This window comes from Lissotriton helveticus, chromosome 9, assembly GCF_964261635.1.
Source record: "Lissotriton helveticus chromosome 9, aLisHel1.1, whole genome shotgun sequence".
NCBI lineage: Eukaryota > Metazoa > Chordata > Amphibia > Caudata > Salamandridae > Lissotriton > Lissotriton helveticus.
Window position 1 is genome coordinate 1136657088 of NC_136070.1, and position 22806 is coordinate 1136679893.

General features: G+C 45.3%; 1 protein-coding gene across 8 annotated transcripts in view; it reads right to left on the minus strand.

The window, feature by feature from the left end:
* SLMAP (sarcolemma associated protein) overlaps positions 1-22806 on the minus strand; it is a 1084481-nt gene that overhangs the window by 577477 nt on the left and 484198 nt on the right. For all 8 annotated transcript variants that reach the window (XM_078661565.1, XM_078661566.1, XM_078661561.1 and 5 more), the window contains exon 10: positions 5182-5350. In XM_078661565.1, coding sequence (XP_078517691.1) covers positions 5182-5350 — 169 coding nt within the window. The remainder of the gene's footprint in view (positions 1-5181; positions 5351-22806) is intronic.

Consider the following 22806-nt stretch of genomic DNA (forward strand, 5'->3'; position numbering starts at 1 on the left):
CGTCAAAGAGCCCTTTGAATTCTTGGGCTTCTTTTTCTAGGACTTGCACAAAAATGATTTGGATTTGGACAAAGACCAGCGTGGAATAACTCTGAGATCAGGCCCGTGATCTTCCACGTGACCAGGACCTGGAGTGGTGCGGAGTCATCTGGTGTCGAGCGGCCAGGAGCTTCCTGGCACGTGTAGGAAAGCAGGATCTTTCTGGCATAGATACCCCCACTTTTTGCCTGGTGTGAGTGTGTTTGACTGACGATCACTGGTATCCTTCTTACCAGGATTCAAGTGGCATTTCTCTCTCTTCTAAGTTCCACGGAAAGTACTTTGTACACCCTACAATGGGCATACTGGGGTACCCTTGCAAATCCCTAGTATATGATACTGAGATACCCAAGGCCTTGGTGCACCAGGGGTCTCCCATGGGCTGCAGCATGTATTATGCCACCCATGGGATACTGGCAAGTCGAGATATCCAACTACATAATGGCTGCCCAAACCTGATCATGTTTGGTATCAAACAGATTGGAATCATGCAACTACAACGATTCCAGTGCTAGTTGCATGGTACCATGTATTGGGGGTCTCCTTAGAGCTACTGTTGAACCTAGACACTGTTCTGCACCCCCTACAGATGAGCTTAACTCGGGCAGGGGAAGCTTAACAAACGAATTCCTGTGAAGGAGAGGTGTGACCACCTCTCCTTTAGAATTAGGTAGGGTGCGGGGCACTTCCGAACACCACCAGACTGGACTGAAGGGCACATTTGGTGCCCTCTTTGCATAAGCCCTTGGCTCCTGCTCTGGCGGAAAACCACACAAAGGACAGGGGAGTGACCACCCCCTGTCCAGCTACTCCCTAGGAAGGTGTCCAGAGATCCTCCAGGTGGCCACTTGATTTTGCATGTTGAATCGTGGCCTCTGGGAGCATCTTACTGGCTAGGACAGCTGAGTAGCATCCCTGCCCCCCTCTAATAGGCATGTCACCACAGAAAAGGTCCTTTTTATGGGTTACTTAAGGGCTCCTCTGAGGGTGGGTTCTTAGATTCGTCCAGAAAACAACTTCAAGATCTGACTGCCTGTCGTCTGAAGACTCTCAAAGATTCTTTTGCTGCTGGACACTGGAACTCTACTGTTCTACAAGCCAGGGTCTACGACAAGACTGCTTTCAGTGGAAAGATTCCTGCTGCGTCTTCGTCCCTGTGCTTCAAGTTCTGCAACTCCGTGGCCATGCATCGTCAGAGTCACTGAGGACTCAGCCTGTATCCAAGCCAGAAGGAATTTCCCTTGAAGTGAAGGACTCACTTCCCTGCATCTACAGGCACCTCTACGACAAAGACCGGTTTACTGATCCTGTTGTCCCACAGACATCGGCCAGCTGACCAGTCTTACCTGCAACTGGGGTGACTGCAATTCCTCTCCCACCGACGTGAACCGCCTGCCTGTGCACCTGCTGTTTGCGCTTGGCAAGGCTTTTTAGTAGTCCTGTGGACACAGACCTTCCTGCACTTGTCGACCAGTGTGGGACAGCTCGTAGACGGCTCCTGTGCTCTTGCATCATCGTTTGGTCTCCACATCTGTTGCTTCAACCTCACTGTGAAGCCGCAAGAACCTTCAACAAGGGGTGGTAATGTGGTCCTGTGCCTCCTGGTCACCTCTGGGTGGTTTGGACTCTGTCCCCTCTGGTTTAATGCCCTTCTCGTCTGGATCCTATGTCCTGGTACAACCTGCCTGGTACACAAGACTCTAGCTGCTGATTTTCCACAAACTTCCATACAAGTCTACAGGCGGATCCAACACTAGTTCATCCCTATGCACCTGGGCTCCCTGGTGCAGGAATCCTGCTCCTTGGGGTATCGACGGGTGGAGTGGCTCTCCAACCTTCCTTGATTCAAGTGGTTCCTTCGGGGTCCTTTGAGAAATATACTAGAGCTGTAAAAATTCAACCAGGACTTACCCTGTGTTATCTTATGGACGTTTGACCCAGTGTAATAACTCTGCACCTGGCCGCCTTAAGGGTTCTTGGATACTCACCTTGGGTAGTTCCGTGCTTCACTTGGGGTCATCCATCCTTGGGTATAAGTCCTGTCTTGGTACTTACCTCATATTCCACTATTTTAGTATATGGTTTGGCACCCCGGGTGGTCCCTATGTCTTTTCTTATGCTACTTACCTATTTCTGAAGTATTGCTTGTGTGTAGCTGATATCTCCGCATAAGGGAATATGCAAAATTAGTGTCTAGTGTGTGCTAATAAATCCAAAGTATTTTTATACTCACCTGGTGCAGTCCTTTCTTGTGTTAAACGCTTACTGACTGACTATAGTGGTAAAGGCACCTGCTTTACATCCCCCTGAATAAGCTTTAACTGCTCTCCATAGCTACCCCTTGAGAGCTCTGGTTTTCAGGGACCTAAGCACTATCAGTACGGGCTGCCTGGGCTCAGTGCACACTGCCTCACCATAGGTGGATACTTTATACTCAGCCAGCCTACAACAACATGCTCCTGGATCGCTTGGGGGTCCATAGTCCGATACCTGGGAGGGGAGGGGGGGGAGAGAACCCAGGCGTCGATGTGCACCTCAAGGAACCACATGCAAACTAGGTGGGGTCTGTCACAGACATTTGCCTGTGACAGGCACCGCACAAATTAATGCCCACAGACTCTTATGGGATATTCCTAAAGCAAGATGGGAGAAGGAAGGAAAGAAAAGTCAGCAAAAAGTCGAACTGCTGTCAAAAAATTAGAGGTAGCTTATCTGGATCTGTGTTGATGGTCGAGAAAGGAACTGATGTCAGAGCATGGAGTAGCGCTTATGTAGGCACCACACATGTCAAATCCGTTGCAGACGATGCCTATGACGCCGAGCCAAATTGAGTCATCTACATGTGCTGCTCAAGATTTTCAAGATGCAGTCTGATGCCTGGGGAATATTCTAAGAGATATTTTCTCCAGCTAATAGCCACTAGCAGATATATTCTTCAATTTGGTTTTGCTTCAATCACATTGGACCCTCCTAATATTTACGATGTTTGACGTTTAGCAGTTCTCAGAGGAGACCACTGTTTTGCCACAGGAGCTCTTGCTCCACGGACCGGTCATTAGCAGATTGCTCTTAAGAAAAAGCACAATACCCAAAGTCGATTATGTACTTCTCAACTTTCTGTAGTCCTTTTTTTGAGGTCTACATTCTTGAACTCTAAGTTGTTGATTACTGCCTACAGGAACTCTTTCATGACTTCACCTCAATCTCAGTCTTTACATTGGCTTGAGAATGTCAACATATGTTTTACGGATGGGTCCCCTTCACTTTAGAATCAGCTATATTACAGAGAGGTTTACTCACTTGGCTTGACCTACTTAAAGTAGAGAGAGAGACAGAGAGAGAGGACTTCCTCACAGCAGGAAAAGGCCCTGTGTGTGTTGTGAAATGCTCCGAAACCTCTGGTTCAGTACTGCCACTTGCTTCAATTGTCAGCTCTTGTCACGATCTGGTCCAGCAGACATCCTGCACAGGTTTCACTAGTTAAAGTCAGAGAGTAGCAGAAGAGAGTCACCTTGTAGGAGAATATGTCATAAATGACGACGACAGTGGAGGCTAAATTTGTTGGCTTTGGGATATCATGACCTTAAAAAGTGGTAAAGACCGGTCTTGTTGCAATCTCCAGAATAACCTGAAACATGTAGAAAGTGAGTCAAAACTGAATATGGGATTCTGATCAGGGAGTATTGAGGGATCCAAATCTCACAGTGATGCGCTGGGGGAGTGGGAGCTGCTAATCACAGCAAAGACTCCAAAACTCTAGCAATTCTGTGGGTACTACCGTTCAGGGTCACTTATCCTCATGCCAATCTTCGATCCAACCTCTGGTTTTCGCCCTTTTCAACTCTCAAAGGGGAATCAGGGTTTCTGTTCTAGTTGAGACAGTGCTGAAGAACCGCCATTGTTACTGTCCATGTTTGCAGAAAGATGCACCTTTAGTGTCCTCTTGGATGCCTGCTGCTTTACTAAGCTCTTATGCCGCATCAATGGTAAGAATTAGTTAATTTGTATTTGTCATTTGTTAAGCGCTGCTTTCACTCCAAAGGGATCATCATGGCGCTGAGCGGGAATGTAGTTCGCTTCAAGAGACATGAATAACTGGATCACAATGATTAGAGGAGTGAGGAGAACAACGAGTGAGGGGATGCGGAGATCCAGGTTTTAATAGTCTCCTAAAAAGGGGTCTAATTCAATGGATCTCAGAAGACTGGGTAGAAGGTTCCAGGCTTTGGACCCAATAGCAGCCAGGGATTTACCCCATTTTGTCTTACACCTGATAGCAATGAACATGCCTAGGTATCGGGGTTATGTGTGGGCTGCTCCAAGGTGCTGCTGATGTCTGAAAGTGTCCATTCCCACCCTTGCCTCTCCATCCCCTTGGACTGTCAGGCCAGATGAAGAAGGCCTGTTCATCAGGCCATTTCAATGTGGCTTCCAGCCACCAGCTAAGTTCATCAAACTTGTAAGGAAACCATTACAGGGCCCTCTGCCACCGTTCTACAGAGGTATTTTGCGCAGGTCAGTGGCAGCTCTGCCTCTTAGCTGCAAACAGGGGTGCGAATCCTTACCCAGTAGTCCCTTCTTTTTGGATCGAGTTTGCAGTTTCTTTATACAATATTTTGGGTAGATGAGTTCTGGCCAGAAGCCGAGAATAAAATGGGAATATCAAGACACAGAGTAAAGGAAATGGAAACCGCACCACTGCTTTTTCCTGGTCACAACCCACAAGAATAGCTCCTTTAAACCTTCTGAATTACACCTTATTGCACAATTTTGGGTGCTAATATAGTGATATAAAGCAATCTGATCCAATGCTTCTGAGTCCAACTGTATTGAGATACTGAACGAAAAGCTCAGAAATCATTAGGTTGGGCAACAAGTCTCCTGGGAAAATGCTCCATATAAATGTGCAAACAAAACTATAAAAACACATGAAAGATGGTTGAATGTACCGTGAGGTTGTGTACTTTTGTAATGTAAATGTAACTTCTTTAGTGAGGTCAACGGTTCCTATTATTTGTCTAGGTTATCATCATCCAACCAGATAGTTTTCTGCACCCCACAAGCAATTTCGTAAAACAAAATGCTATTTTAAATAATATATTTGTAATCGAAGAACACTGCTGAAATTGTGGATTAACTTACCCTGTAAAGCAGAAAGACGTTCATTGGTGAAATCATTGTCTGCTTGCAGGGCCTCTATTTTTGCCTGCAGTTCTTGCTCCTTTTTTTCCATTTCATCAAGTTTATGTTGTAATTCTTTTTTTTCAACTTGACCCTTCTGCTGGATTTCCTCTTGCCTTAATTCTGCTAACTGTTGGAAAACAATGGAATATTACTTGCTTTTGAAATAGTAAAGCCGGCCTATTTATATTTAGCAAATTTTGACAATCCATAAAATGGGCACGCGGATCTCACTTCGTAGGTGTGAGATCATCTTAATTTTAACATTAACATTTGCTGTATATTACAATCATTTCAGAACTGTCACAATTTAAAAGCCTACCACCAATTCTTGGGCAGAATTACGCGCTATAATGAAGAAATTCTACTGGTAGCAGCGGAAACATTATTTAATGGTAAAGGGTACAATGAATAAAAAGTTTACACAACTGCAGATTGCAATCCAGATTTAACCTGCGGAAAAAACAAAGTGTAAAAGTCAAGCAATAGTTAGTTGTAGAAATGGGATAACCAATATTTAAAAAATATATATATATATATATATTGATAAATGCAGTTAGAGTTCAGTGAACTAACGATACCTTGAGCCTTCCTCTTGCATTGCTTTTGATCTCACATATTAAATCTTTACCATGATAACTGACCTCACTGATGAAATTCCAATGGCATCAAAGGTAACATCACTGATGACATTATTCAGTTGTGCCAGCATACGTCAACAAAGTACACCTGTGCCCAATTTTCTTTCACCAATCAAGTGATAATGGATATAACCTTTGACCATATGCTGGACATAAAGAATATCTGTCAAGGCACCCACATTTGGCAGATGCTATACTCTTTTCCGTGGTATTCCGCCACCAAACAAACCAAATCCCTCAATAGAATTTAATGGGGTCAACACCCCCCCGCGCCCTTTATTTTATTTTTTAATAACCCCCAAGGAGGAGTTAATACTCTAATCACCTTAACCGGATCACCATTTTAAAGTCTTCAAATTACCCTAAATGTTAAGTCACGAGGTTGACAGGTATGCATTTGCCACTGATAAGGCCCTATGGAGGGTTTTCCATAGAGCCCTCCATAGGAATAATACACAACACACAGTCCTGAGATGAGCACAGTGGTATTTAACCTTATCACTAGTATGAGACAAATCACCTTAAGTAGGTCGTCCTTACATTCTACATTATTCAACAATCTGCAATGCTTCAAAATCTTCAGCAAGTTTCTACAAATGAACATCCACATGCTACAAATGTCCATGTTGCATATGATTTGTCTCTATCAATGTATTACAACTATATAACACGGGCACATGCATAGACATCCACTGGTAGATATAGGATTATCTATCATCAACAAAAGCTTTGGCATTTCTCAAGGATTTTTTGCAACAGACTTTGGTTTTAAGCCACAACAGATGCACTCCGTCCTTACTTTTTCCAACATGGCTTACTAGTTAAACCCCAAACTTTAGTGGTTTAGAATTGGCGCACTACTTAACCTTCAACCTACACAACCACACGTGAATCCAGGTCTTGCATTTATATTCTATGCACCCATACAGTAACTATGCTGTATGAATTTAGGCCCTATACTAACAACTTGCTCTTTTAAAATAATGGAAGAGATTATGTAGCAATGTGAAAAGCGGTATGAATTGCGTACCTTTTTATCTGTTATGTATTTTATTGAGATGTTGCTATTGTGTACTTTTATTGTTCTTTGAACCGAAATAAAGTTGAAGAGGATGATGATGAAAAGCAGTATCACGGGTGATGTCATTTGAGATTTCATCAGTAATGTCCTCAAAGATGCCATTTGAAAGGTAATTAGTGATGTTATCAATGAAGACATTACATATATTGGTGATGTAATGTGTGAAGACATAAGCGGAGCATAACGAGAAGCAGGTTATAGTTTGTTCACTAAACTTTAAAAGGTGGATTTGAATGTTTTTCCATTTTTACATTTTAGTTCTCGTCTCTTTTCAACATATAACATTACCTTAACCCTTGATTTTCAGGTTTTTTAAACATAAGCTAAGTTCTTATTACCATTCCAAGCAATAAAATAACAAACCTTTCGTTTTTTCAGTGAAGTTGTCCATGTTTTTTGATCATATTCCAAGTTGAGAATGTGTGCAACTGTGATTTGGGCTCCACCAACCTGTGGTCCCCTGTAAAGCCTTACACCCAAACTCCTCGCTGAAGCACAAACTCCAGACAGGGTCTGGCCGACAACCCACCCTCTCAACCCCTGTGAGCAGCCAACAACTCCACTGGTGCCCCACTTTACTTATGGCCAGGCCCGTGCCCATACTCTTAACGGGTGCACAATCCAAACTAATGTAAAAGTAAGAAAGCAGGGAATTAATTGGGGAAGGATGTGAGCTTTCCTTAAGTAATAAGTTCACACCCTTTTGTACCTGAGAACCACCCCACTATGGCAAATTACTTTCGCAGAGTAGCAAGGCAGAAGAAAATAAGCTACTTACCTTTAACTACAGTTATCCAGCATTGGTGCCTTTCATAGATTCACATGCTTGAATCATGGTACTATAGTAAAGCAGTATCTGATAGTATAATAGGCTATAATGCAAAGGAAAAGACACTTTAATAGCCTATGTCCTTTTAAAAAAAGGACCAAACTTAAACTATAACCAATCAGGCGACAGCACCCTCTTAGAATATTCCCAACAGAGGCTGAAGCCCTCAGATTTTTGGAGCACAAGTGGGAAGAACATAAGTTACTTACCTGTAAACTGTAGTTCTCCAGTATTGGTGTCTTTCATAGATTCACATGCTTGAATCATTCCCCGTCGCCGAAGTGACAACAATTCTTCAAGGGTTTATTCCGGATGTTCCAGTCAATACGACACCCTCCTCCGTCTTGGCATTTAAACGTTGTATTGTCTCAACTCATGAAGTCCCCATTTGAGCCCATTCATAGGGCTGAGATTAAATTTATCTCTTGGAAAACTGCATTGCTTTTGGTTCTTACGTCAGCATTACGCATACAGGCTTTTACTACTTAACAACCTTTTCTGCAATTCACCAAGGACTCAGTAGTGCTTCGCACTAACCCGACATTTATCCTAAAGGTGCCTTCTGATTTCCATTTAAATGAACCCATCATCTTAAAGACTTTTTTCCCTAATCCTCAGTCACCAGCCGAAAAGGCTTTACACTCTTTAGATGTCAAAAGGTGTTTAAAAATTTAAAAAACTGATCAGCTATTCGTTGATTACGGCATGATGCGTAAAGGACATCCAGTAACCAAACAGACTATGGCTAGATGGATATCTAGTACAATTTCTTACTGTCATCAACAAGCGGGAAAGACACTTCTAAGAAGAGTCAAGGCACATTCTACCACAGCTGTCTCCTCATTGACTGATCTTTTTGCCGGTGTGCCTCTTCATCAAATTTGTAGAGCTGCAACATGGTCCAGCAGACATACATTTACCAAGCATTACTGTCTGGAAGCTCCAGACAATGCGGATACAGCCGTGGGGCAAGCAGTGGCTCAGTCTGGTTAAATGGAAGAGAAAGAAAAGAGTAAGCACATGTTTCTAATATGTTTAATTTCACAATGCTTGTGGGTATAGAATATGTTTTTATGCCTATTGTCTCTATGCGTCCTTTCTTAATGTTGCAAAGTGAACCAAGTCCACCCCCCTCCCTCCACCTACTTCCCGATCTGCCATCCTGACACCAACTGTCCATCCTAATATATGTAGACTATGGTCTCTATGCGTCCCTTGTAGTTGTTGCGCAGCATCTCTATGCGTCCTTTCTTAATGTTGCAAAGTGAACCAACTCCTTCCCCCTCCCTCCACCCACTTCCCGGTCTGCCATCCTGACACCAACTGTCCATCCTAATATATGTGGACTATTGTCTCTATGCGTCCCTTGTAGTTGTTGCGCAGCAACCAAATCGATAGGGTCTGTTCGGCCTTTCGATTAATATCATTTCGAATCCAATGTTTTATATATTTAAACACGCGCTTAATCGAATCCAACGTTGTGTCAAAATTTCAAATCAATTGGTGAAGAAATTTCAGAGATTTAAGGTTTTCAACAAACGAACATTGACATTTTTATGTGTCTGTTTGGGCTTTCGATTAAACACATATTCGACACGCGCGTATTGGAATCCAACGTTGTGTATATAAAAACACACATGTATTCGAATCCGACATTGTGTCAAAATTTCAAAGCAATTGGTGAAGAACTTTCTGAGATTTGCGATTTTGAACAAACATTTACATTTTTATTTATATATAGATAAGATATAAGCTATAATATATACATATATATACATATATATATACATATATATATATACACATATATATACACATATATATATATATATATATATATATATATATATATATATGTATATATATATATAATTGATTTATATATTATCTTTCTATATTGATATATATATAACTGACTACGCACAATTTTTGGAGTTACTGCTATCTACTCTGATTCAACCATGTGAATCTTTGAAAGACACCCAAATACAGGAGAAGAACATACATTATTTACCTGTAAACTGTGGTTCTCCAGTATTGGTACCTTTCATAGATTCACATGCGACCCACCCACCTCCCCTCAGAGGCTCCCCTCGTTTACTTGACCTATGTCACTCTCGTGCTGGAAAATCTGAGGTTCTGAGCCTCTGGGGAGAAGGTTCTACTGGGTGATGTTGCCTGACTGGTTGGAGTTTGGACTGTATCCAATGACTTGGATGAGCTAATAAAGTGACAAGTTTTTTCCTATTGATTGCTATGTTACATTACTCTCTATGGAATTTTTAGCTATGCTATTATTACATTATGGATATATATATGTATTTTCATATATGTATATATATATATGTGTATATATTGCTATTTTATGTACCGTGGGACTGCCACTTTTGACTCTATGAAAGACACCCCAATACTGGAGAATAAATAATCCCGAGCTGTAAAGGGAGCCTCTTGGAGGAGGGCGAGTCCCATGTGAATCTATGAAAGATACCAATACTGGATAACTGTAGTTACAGGTAAGTAACTTATTTTCTTATCCAGTATTGGATCTTTCATACATTCACATGCTTTAAACAGATTAGCAAGCAGTATTGTATATAACTTATGTACCCTTCGAGGATGGTAGGAAAATTAATATACTGTTGCAGTAGGTGAAGAGATACTTAAATATGTAACTGTATATACATGTACATATACATGCATACATACAAATATATAACAGTAGCTATTGAAATTGTAAGCATTGATTACTTATCTTTATAAAAAAAGAAAACATTAGTACAAAAACAAAGATTATAAATATAAACATACATATTTAATAAAGCCAGGTATGCATATAATATTATAATACAACTATGACTGTATAAATACTGTAAGCATAATGGAAGTAGTATGCTCTATACGATAATATCAAATAAATCTGAATATATCTACAAGTAACGTTACTAAAAACCTCAGGAATAGAGCCTCACCTTGTAGGAAAAGAGGTGTTAACCCACTTGTGTTACAGCTGTATTACTGCAGTGAGATTTTTCCAATCGGTAGGATTGTGAGAACCAGTAAGGACACCACCCCGTTGTAGTGAGGCAGATCCTTTCCAAAGAATTATCTGCAAATAATGTTAGCAAAAATGTATATTGCCCCTGTATACTGTGGTATAGTCTCAATGTTAGAAGTCTGCTGCGTTGGAGTGGTGAAGAACAATTGTTACTTACCTGTAAACAGGTGGTTCTCCAGTATTGGTGTCTTTCATAGATTCACATGCTTGAATATTCCCCGTCGTCGGAGTGGGAGTCCCACGGTAAATAAAATAGCAATTATATACTATATATATATATATATATATATGTAACAACATAAAACCTGAAATATGTACTAGAAAAAAGGCATAAACAGCCTACCCACATTTCTGCATAGGAATGCATGGGAAAGGAAAAAACCATATGCAGTCTATCCTTGTCATTATGTTGGTCCAAACTGCAGCCAATCAGGCGTCAGCAACCCTCTAGAACCTTCTCCTCAGAGCTCAGCACCTCAGATTTTCGTAGCACAAGAGTGACCAAAGAGTCTATGAGGAGAAGAGAGCCTCTGAGGGGAGGAGGGAGGGTCGCATGTGAATCTATGAAAGACACCAATACTGGAGAACCACCTGTTTACAGGTAAGTAACAATTGTTCTTCTCCAGTATTGGGGTGTCTTTCATAGATTCACATGCTTGAATATAGAATAGATAGCAGTCCGTACCAAAGAAAGTTTCCATAGTTACAATGCATAATAAAAGACTGAAAATCATATGTACGGAGCACATATATATAGAAAACAGTCAGCAAGTACTTGGAAACTAATAGGAGGAGGGTAGAACAGAGGCTCACCATATTGAAAAAGATTACGAAGCACAGCTTGTCCTACTGCGGTATCACCTTCGTTCATGGCACCCAGACAGTAGTGTTTCGTGAACGTGTGCCTGCTGGACCACGTGGCTGCTCTGCAGATCTGATGCAGCAGGACACCGGCAAACAGTGCAGTGGAGGACGCCATTGATCTGGTAGAATGGGCCCTCACCGAAGATTGCAAAGGTTTGCCTGCCTTTTGATGGCAGAAAGCAATAGCTGAAGACACCCAACGGGCTATCGTAGGTTTGGTAACAGGACGTCCCTTGTGAAAACGCCCATAAGCTACGAAGAGTTGGTCAGATTTGCGGAACTGGGCCGTTCTGCTGATGTAGAACTTCAAGCACCGTTTAATGTCTAAGGAGTGCAAGCGTTGTTCCGCGGGAGACTGCGGGTTAGCAAAGAAAGTCTTCAGAACAACAGGTTCATTAATGTGGAAATCTGAAGGTACTTTAGGAAGAAAAGTAGGGTTAGTGCGTAGCAGCACACAATCCGACTGAAACTGAAGAAATGGTGGTTTGATCGTAAATGCATGAATGTCACTCACTCGACGCGAAGACGTCAATGCAAGAAAAAGAGCCACCTTCCAGGTGATGTACTTGAGGTCAGCTCTATGTATTGGTTCAAACTGTGCATTCATTAATTGTGCCAAAACAATGTTGAGGCGCCACGCAGGAGGAGGGCGCTGAATTGGTGGAAATTTACGAAATAGTCCCTTGAAAAATTGGCATATGATCCTAGATGAACAGAGGGAGGTGGAGCCATCGTGGCGGAAGCGTGCAATTGCCGCCAGAAAAAAACTTACAGTCGCATGAGACAATCCTGACTGAGCCAATTGAAAGAAGAAAGGGAGGAGCTGTGCAGGCGTTGCACGCAAGGGATGCACACCGGCAGCAGCACACTAATGGCAGAAACGTTTCCATTTCAACTTGTAAGTCTTTATAGTTGAAGGAGCTCTGGCCTGAGCAAGGATGTCTCGACATTCTTGAGGAATGGTCAGATGTGCAAATTCACAGTGTTCAGGTTCCAGGCTGATAATCTCAGAGAAGAGGGGTCCGGATGGTAGATGAGACCCCTGTCCATGGAAAGAAGATCCATCCGAGGATGAAGGATGGGCTCGCACTGGGACAGAAGGAGCAACTCCGAGAACCATGCCTGTCGTGGCCACCTGGGAGCAATGAGAAGGATGTGGCAGGGTTCTCTCCGTATCTTCCAAAGCACTCGAGGCACTAGAGGGATTGGAGGAAAGGCGTAAGCAAACAGATTTGACCAGTTCATCAAAAAGGCATTGCCCTGTGACCCTTTGTGGGGATGCCAACTTGCGTAAGCTGGGCATTCCGGTTCTCCGGCGTTGCAAAGAGATCCAGTGTTGGGCGACCCCAGCGACGAAAGATCATGTCGAGCGTTGGTTGATGTAGCTCCCATTCATGGGTGGATGATCGGGACCTGCTCAGGGAATCCGCCAGAAGGTTGGACAGCCCTGGGAGATGAACTGCGGTGATCGTGATTTGGTGCTTGAGTGACCAGTCCAAATTGCCTGTGCCAGGCGAGACAGTGCTGGAGATTTCGTTCCACCCTGCTTGTTTATGTAGTGCATGCAGGTTGTGTTGTCTGTTTGTATAAGGAAAAACTCTCTGTGTTGAAACTCTTCAGGGTTGAAACGACTTGAGCGCTAGAAAAATGGCCATGAGCTCCAATTTGTTGATGTGCCAGGCTTTCTGATGTAGCGTCCATTTCCCTTTTATGGACAGGTCCTGGAGGTGCGCCCTCCCATCCCTCCAGAGAGGCATCCGTTGTGAGTGTAAGATCTGGAGTGTCTGATAGGAACGACATCCCTGCTGCAAGATGCAATGGCTGTGTCCACCATTTGAGCGCTGCTTTCATGCGAGTCGTGACAGAAATCAGATCGTTGAAGGATCCGGTGACCTGACGCCACTGTCCGTCTAATTCTTCCTGAATAGGACGTGTCCGCAGTCTGCAATGTGGGATGAGTGCGATGCACGATGATGCCATCCCCAGAAATGACTTCAGCAGTCGAACTGAAATGTACTGTTTTGACAGTAGAAGAGACACTAGACGAAGAATCCTTTGTTGACGTTCCAGGGATACAAACGCCTTTGCTAGCGTGGTATCTAATGTGACCCCTAGGAAATCCTTGCAAGTTGCAGGGTGTAATTGGGACTTTTCCAGGTTGAGAGACAGACCCAAGGAGCGAAACACTCTCTGACATAGGGAGGTAGGGCGCAGCAGTTGTGAGCGGGACTGCGACTTCAGGAGGCAATCGATATGGGAATATCTGGACACCTTGGAGGCGAAGAAAGGCCATGACCGGAGCCAATATCTTGGTAAAGACTCGAGGGGCAGAACGGAGGCCAAATGACAGTACTCTGAACTGGAAATGCTGTTGCCCCACCTGGAATTGTAGGATCTTCCGATGACCTGGGAGTATTGGGACATGGAAGTAGGCGTCTTGGAGGTCGACAGTGGCCATGAAATCTCTGACTGAGAGCAAACGCAAGATTTCTGTAAGCGTTAGCATGCGGAAGGATTGATTCTTGAGATATTGATTGAGCGCTCTCAAGTCCAATATTGGTCTCCATTCCCCGTTCTTCTTGACGATTAGGAAAAAACAGGAATAAAACCCCTTCCCCCTTTGAGACTTTGGCACTACCTCTACTGCACCCTTCTGAATCAGAAGGCGAACCTGATGAAAAAGTTCCTTGAGGTGCGGAGGAGGCGGTCTGGAAGGTGGAGTTAGAGGAGGGATTTCGACGAATTCTAACGCATGGCCCTTTTTCACAATGTCTAGTACCCAACGGTCCGTGGTGATGGAGGACCATTGAGAACCAAACAGAGAGATTCGACCTCCAATTTGTAGAGTTAAAGGCAAGTCATTGTCGTTTATTGGAAGATCCTCTGTAAGTGGACTTCCCTCTATAGGCTTTGGCTGGCTATTGGCGAGACGACTGATGTCGATTATAGGAGTAACGCTGGTTGTTTTGATTATAGGAGCGATATTGATTGCTTCCTCCTCGAAAATTAGAGTTGGTGCCTCGTCCTCGAGTACCCTGAAAGGGCTGCTTTTTAAATTGCAGGGTTCCTAAGGCACGTGCCGTGTCCGTGTCCTTTTTAATGGACTGTAGTGCCTCATCAATGTGTGCCCCAAAGAGTGATTCGCCATCATACGGCATATCCAGAATCTTTGCTTGAACTTCCTGACCGAAGGAGGTGGAGCGCAACCAGCCTTGTCTTCGTAAGACAGCAGCTCCCGCAAGCTGTCGGAAACCAGTGCAGGCCACATCAACTGCACAATCAATCAGTTCTTCTGGCGTTCTTTCGCCTTCCTGGAGAAGTTGTAACGCCTCCGTCTTGGAAGCATCCGGAAGCATCGCCACATAAGCGGCCATGTCTGCCCATACCTGGCGGTCGTAACGACCCAAAATGGCCATCGCATTAGCCGCCCTCACTGTGGTGGATGACATTGTGGAGAACTTGCAGCCTATCGCATCAAGGCGACGGCCCGCACGGTCTGGTGGCGCTGTGATAGTGGATGCAGGATTGCGGGATCCCCGCTGTGCTGCCTGCCTAACAACCGAATCCGGTTTCGGCTGGCCAATGAGGCATGCTGGGGTTCCTACAGGCGCCATACTTCTTTTCTAATCTTGGCAATTGGGCAGGCAAAGAATTTGGTGTTATAATAAATTTTTCTCCTTCAGCCCAGATGAAATCAATAATAGGAACAGTATGAATCTGTTTGAATGGCTGACTTTTAAAATCATAGAGGAAACAATCCTCCTATCTTTGGACTTGTGGCAGCTTAAAACGTTGAGCCGCTCTGTCCATTAGCTGATGGAAACTTGCAATATCTACTGGAGGAGAATCCCCTTGCGGCACTTGAGATGGGGACGGCGTTTGAGCCCGATAGTCATCCCACTCCGCCATATTATCATCAGCATCCACATCCGTAACCTCCCCATCTTCTAGATCAGGTGGGTTCTCCTCATCATCCGGATACACAGTTGCGTGTACTTGAATGGATGTATGTCTCTGAGTAACTGCAGGTGGTTGAGGCACGAAAGGAGCAGCTGACGGCTCCGCCGCAGGTGCTAAGACAGAAGGAACAGTAGACACCTGTGGTGATGGAGGGAAACGTCTGTTATAGTCATCTAACATATTCTGTAGGTTAGAGATGAGCGACAAAGGTAACGTCGCAGTCGGAATTTGAACAGGCATCTCTTCAACTTGGCCATATTGTTCCTCCTCAACATTGCTGAACTCTTGGCATTTTATAATTAAATCAGATGGACTTTGAGCGTCAGTGAAGGACTCATGCACATCCACTTCAGACTCCTGGTCTGAGTCCTTCGCAAACAAAGGTGAGGGAGGCAGTGTATCACCAGGGAGTGCAAGTTGGGCACTTGGAACCTTATGACCCTTGTGAGAAGTGTCATCCTTTGCGGACCCGGTGGAAGACAGTGGCAGTAAAGGCAGAGAGGCAAATGCAGATGGCATCGTAGTTGTCTTTTCCACAGTTGGAGACTCCATCGTCGACGGCAATGATCCTGTTGATGGTGCAGTCGTCAGCATCGTCAACGACGAAGACTTCTTGGTTTTTGTCGTCGAAAACGTAGTCAACGGTGCCATCGTCGACGAGGCAGCCGTCGACGGTGATGTCGTCGACGAGGCAGCCGTCGACGGTGATGTCGTCGACGGCAATGGTGTCGTCGACGGAACCTTCGTCGACGCAGCCGCCGACGGGACCTTTGTCGACGGCAATGGCTTCTTCGTCGACGGGGCCGTGGTCGACGGAACACTCGTCGACGGAATACTCGTCGTCGAAGGCGTCGACGAAGCTAGCATCTTCACACTTTTTGTCGACGATGATCTAGGGGTCGACGGAATTTTCTTCGTCGACGACGACGAAATTGGAATGACTGAGGACACAGTCTTTGAAGTGAGGATCACCTTCATCGTCGACGATGACGCAGACGGAAAAGCTGTAGACGACCCAGAAGCCAGCATCGTCGAGACCGTCGTCGTCAACGTACCAGAGACAGCCAATCTCGTCGACGGAACTGTAGTCGACACTGTCGTTGACGGAGCAACAGTTTTCCTCACAGAAAAACCTGTGGAAGTCGCAGCAGTAGCCTGAGAGTCAGGTCTCGTGGGCCCAGAAGTAGTAGGGAGAGGTGAAGACACCGCAGGGGCCAAAGAAAGAGACATTTTCTTCTTCTTTATAAATGGAGAAGGCAACTCCTGCACACTACTTCTTTATGAGGCTGCTTGGGAATGGCCAGACATAAGGCTTTCAGCATCAGAAAGTACATGCTCCTTGTCTTTTAGTCTCTGAAGCCAGAGGAGTAAACGGCCTTCCCTATCTTTCAAAGTCTTTGTGAAAAAAGTTCTACAGAACTTACAACTTCCCACTTCATGGTCCGGGTAAAGACAGTAAATACACTTACTGTGTGGATCCTCTGAATAAAGTCTTAGCTTTCCACATGAAGAACAAGCTCTAAAGAGGGATTTCTTACTTGAAGACATGTTGAAAACCAGGCAAAAATCAGAAGAGTAGAGAAAACTGAGCAGAGCTCAGGGAGACTCCGTTACACACGACGTGCGGTAGAAAATCTGAGGTGCTGAGCTCTGAAGAGAAGGTTCTAGAGGGTTGCTGACGCCTGATTGGCTGCAGTTTGGACCAACATAATGACAAGGATAGACTGCATATGGTTTTTTCCTTTCCCATGCATTCCTATGTAGAAATGTGGGTAGGCTGTTTATGCCTTTTTTCTAGTACATATTTCAGGTCTTATGTTGTTATATATATATATATATATATATATATATATATATATATATATATAATATAATTGCTATTTTATTTACCGTGGGACTCCCACTCCGACGACGGGGAATATTCAAGCATGTGAATCTATGAAAGACACCCCAATACTGGAGAAATCGAATACCTGCAAAAAACATCTGGCAATGGTTGCGCTCGTTACCAAAATACCTTGTCAGTAGTTGACCCGTCTGCCTCATTTACATGATTCGAGATAAACAGAAGTACGTGAGTGAGGATAATGTTTGATGACTAGGGTATGTAGCGAAGAATTAGCAGGTGATGTAGGAATTATAAACAACACAATATGAAATTTAATAGGTTACCTAGATAAAATTATGATGGAACCTTGGAAATAAGTTACAATTTTGTGAGAACAGTCATAAAACGAGAGAGACAGAGAGAGACAGAGACAGAGAGAGAGACAGAGAGAGAGACAGAGACAGAGACAGAGACAGAGAGAGAGACAGAGAGAGAGACAGAGAGAGAGACAGAGAGAGAGACAGAGAGAGAGACAGAGAGAGAGACAGAGAGAGAGAGAGAGAGAGAGAGAGAGAGAGAGAGAGAGAGAGAGAGAGAGAGAGAAAAATATCTGTCGCTAGAAATTGTTATGAGGTGAACGTTAACAGACCAATGCACTGATACTGAGCTAGTGAGAGAAGGAAGATTAGGCAGAGTCCACTGTGGTGATGCATGCAATGGGTGTGGGGTTACATTGTTGATGCTATAAGAAGAACTGGTTCCATTAAATTGGACGCTTTTCTTGTTATTGCTGTTCTTTCCTTGTATAGGCTATATGTCGCAAAGAATGTGTATGATCCTTGATTGGTAGACTTCAGAAAACTATATGATTAAGTGTAGAGATGGAGACTGGTTCAGGTGTAAGACCTGGCATTTGTCTATGGATAATCAGATTGGCATGGCTGGATCTGAAGCCCGATTGATGAGAATCTAGAAGGTTGTTACTGTCAATGTCTTGGTTAAGTTGAAGGAGAACACATCTTTCCAGGATTTTGGCTAAGAATGGGAGATTGGAGACTGGCCTGAAGTTATTTAGATTGTTTGTGTCAGAGCCCGTTTTTTTTTTTTTTTAGTAATGGCATGACTTGGCTGATTTTGAGACAATCTGGCATGACTTCGGTTCTCAGGGAGCTATTTATAATCCTGGTCCAAAGAGGTACTAGGGTGAGGTTGAGATTGTCAGCCAGTTGGGCAGGAATAGGGACCGCTATGTGTGAGGAGGGTTTGGACCCGATAATCAATTCAATTCAATGATTTCTGCGTAGGAGATGGGATTGAAAGACCTCCAGTTGTTAGGGGGTGGCTGGGTGGGTTGTTGCCTAAGAATGACTGACAGCTGAACATTGAAAGGCAAATTCTGCCTGTGGAATAAGGCAGGATAAGGTTCGCAACCTCAAATGGTTTGAACTGTGTTGTAGCTTCATCATCCTCCCATCCACGGTTGGAGAGCAAGTGATACCCGTAAAGTGAGGAGATAGCTAGTACTGATATCATGCAACTAGAGAATGTGTGTGATGCCGAAAGGGATGATGGGGAATTTGTAACAGGTGCCACAACAGTAAATTGGAGATAGTCGTAGTGCTAGGGAATGTTGGTATGCGTGTCCTGTAAATCCAGCTATGCCGTATGAGCTGTGCCAGTTAAAACACAATGGATATGTGAGATAGGAAATAGGAACCATCCGTAAGGCTAAGATGGATTCCCACCACTTTTTACAAACAGTGGGAATAAAAGAAAAAGATATGTCCCCTTGGCGTACTGGTCATAAGTAAAACTCCAAGGAATGGCCTATGTGACTGACATAATACCCTTTTGAATGAAGTTATCTTTTTTAAAAAGGACGCAAGCCAGAAGAACAAGTTACTTACCTTCAGGGGAGGAGCTTGGCGGGCATCCGAGATGGCCGCGTGAGCACAGCGCTCCCCGGACCCCCGCCGCTCCCGGCATAATATCCTGTATGAATCCTGATTTTTCGCGAGGATTTATATAGAGGACGTTGGGCTGATCTACCTGGACCTTTCAGAAATTGATTTGGACACCGAGTGCCTGAGTTATGGTGAATTGAACTTTTGGGCTCCGCCCTTGAGGTGCGCCCGGGACTGGGTGAGGTTCGGTGGCCGTCTTGGAGTTGAACAACAACGGCAGGGGGATTTGACTGGTGGGTCCCCTTCTTAAGTTTCGGTTTCGATTCTGCCTCAGACTGGGACATTGGTGAGAGGGTCGGGCCAGAACTGGTGCCAGGACACACGTCGGCTGTCGGGCCTTTGGCTGGACTATTTTCCTCGTTTGCTGCCTCTATCCTAGTGATACCCCTCTGGCGGTCCTTTGGTCCCGGGGTCTCCATTTCTGGTGCCCGGTCCGTTGACCTTGCTGAATCTTCTTGTGACGCATCTTCAAAATGGCGGGCAGAGGGGACCGGGAGACGCGCAAGACGAAGACACCTCTGCGCGGGGGTCCGGTCCAATCTAATGTTATGGACCGTTATACCCACTCTAAGGGGTCCCCCGGAGCTGTCCTGCCCGGTCCCAGTGCGTCTGACCACGTAGTGGATGCGTCGACGGAGCCCTCCTTGCAGGACATCATGGGCGCCATTTCTGGCATGAGGGAGTCAATAGGCCAACAGTACGAAACCTTGGCCCACAAACTTGACACTGTGGCAATCGAGGTGAATCTGATTCGTGCCGATCTCTCCAAAACGAACGAAAAGGTGAAGTCATTGGATATCAAATCATCCAGCCTCACGACGGACATCTCTGAGATACAGACGGAGATTGGCAATCTCCGTAGGGTGAACGATTTCATGACCCGGCGCTTGGAGGACTTTGAGAACAGGGCACGTCGCTGTAATGTTCGCGTGGTTGGTGTGCCGGAGAACCCAGAACCCCACTCGGTTGATCTCTTGGTTGAAGACCTGATCCAGAACCACCTATCTCCATCTGGCCTTAGTAAATTTTTCACAGTGGAGCGTGCACATCGTGTTCCGGGGGGCCAGGGTAAGCCAGGCGCCCCGCCGAGACCTATTGTTGCGAAGCTTTTCCACTATAGAGATCGGGACGCTATCCTGCAGGCTTCGCGGGTGAAGGGCCCGGTGGCCTTTGAGAATGCCACGGTGAATTTTTATCCGGACTTTTCCCAACAGGTCCAGAAGCAGCGGATGGGATTTCGTGGTGCCAAGAAGCGTCTTAGGGACATGGGGATGCGTTACTCTATGCTCTTTCCGACCAGGCTGCGGGTTGAGTATAATGACCGAACTTTCTTCTTTGATCGGCCGGATGCTGTGAATGACTGGCTGGACTCCCTGCCTAGCCGACCTCCTGAGACTGAGTCCGATGCCCACCCGGGCGGTGCTGAAGGTGGTGTAGAGAGCTGAACATTTCGTCTATACCTGGTGCCTTGTTTTGAATAACTTTTCCAGGGGTGTATGCCTATGTTCCTCTACTGCTTATGTGTTTGATGTATGTTCTTTTTCTCGTCATGGGTCTTGATCGGGGGGCGGGTGGGACGGAGCCTTTCCTCCTCCGGGGTCTTTGTGTAGAATAGGGGTTCTTGGGCGACAGGCACACTGCAGGTTGGGGTGGCTTTTTAGCTTTTTGCAGGGGTGCAGGGTGGGGGGTGTTTTCTTGTTATTTGGGGGGAGGGTGGTCGGGAAGTTTGTTGTTTGTGTGTTCTGTTTTCAAGGCGACTTTATCCTGTATTTGAAAATGTTTCTGGTGTCATGCTCATTGGTGGGGGGTTTTGGCTTTGTCGGGTGGGATGGGGGGTAGCGGGTTGAGATTTGTTTCGTGGAACGTTAACGGTCTGGGAGATCGTATCAAACGAAGTGTGGTGTTGAAATGTATACGACGTTTATCTCCTGATATTGTTTTCCTGCAGGAGACTCATTTGGTAGGCAATGTTTGTCATGCAATGAATAGGTGGGGCTATCGCCTCGTGGCACATTCGGGGTTTACCTCGGGTTCTAGGGGTGTGGGTATCCTTGTTCGGGCTTCCCTCCCCCTAGCTATTGATGATGTGATTCAGGATGACCGGGGGCGGTATGCTGTCCTTGTGGGTCGCTATGAGGGTCGTGCCCTCTCCTTATTCACTGTTTATGTGCCCCCCGGCTTACAGACTTCTACCTTTTCAGATTTCGGCCGTGTCTTGTTGGACCTCCCTGATAGTACTCTCTTTCTGGCTGGTGATTTTAATTCGGTGTTCTCTGGTCTCCACGATCGCCACCCCCCTAGAGATACTCCTGCGGCCCAACAGTGGTTGGGTGGATTTTTGGATACCTTTGGCTTGGTGGATTGCTGGAGGCTTGTGCACCCCACTCAGCTTCAGTACACCTTTCATTCTGGGGCCCATGGGAGTCTGTCTAGGCTGCATTATTTCCTGATGCCTGCGGCTCAGTCGCCAGCGGTGCGTGAGATTGTACACCTACCCAGGGGTATCTCTGACCACTCTCCGGTCTGGCTTCGTTTTGAGGTTGGAGTGGAGGCAGTGGGCCGGGTGGCTCCCATCAATCCGTGGTACCTTACCTCCCCCGAGACCCACAGCCTTTTGCTTAAATCTTTGGACGCGTATTTTCTGGATAACGAGGGGTCTGTTTCCTCAGCTGTGTCCCTATGGGAGGCCTTTAAGACGGTGATTCGTGGGCAGGCCCTCTCCCTTATTGTTGAAGTTAAGAGGGCGAGGAATAGAGAGGTAGTGGATCTTGAGGGAGAGATTTCTGCATTGGAGGATGCTTTGGAATCTGGTGTCACGTCTGCGAAACTCCATGCCCTGGGTCTGAAACAATTTGCCTATAAGTCCATGGTCACGGATGCTGCTAAAGTGATGTTTCGGGAGCAACAGGGACGTTTGTATGATGTGGGTGACAAAGCGGGTAAATTGCTGGCATGGCTGGATAAGAAGGAGAGGGCTAATCGTGTGGTACCCGTGATTCAGTCTTTGAGTGGTGAGAGTGTGACGGACCCGATTGGAATAGTTGACCGTTTTGCTGAGTACTTCCGTGTGGTGTATACCCCTGTATCTGTGAGAGATGTGGCTGACTCTCGCCTTCTATTGCGTGATATAGCTCTGCCCAGTGTTTCCGATTTGGATCGTGTGGCGTTGGACTCCCCCTTTACTGTTGATGAGATAGCTACTGCCATCCGTTCACTCCGTTCGGGCAAAGCATTGGGCCCGAACGGGTTGCCAATTGAACTGTACAAATTGCGTCCCGACAGGGTGGCTCCGTATCTTCGCGCCATGTTTCTAGAGTCCCGGGAACGGGGTATTCTCCCTTATGATCAGCGACTGGCCACG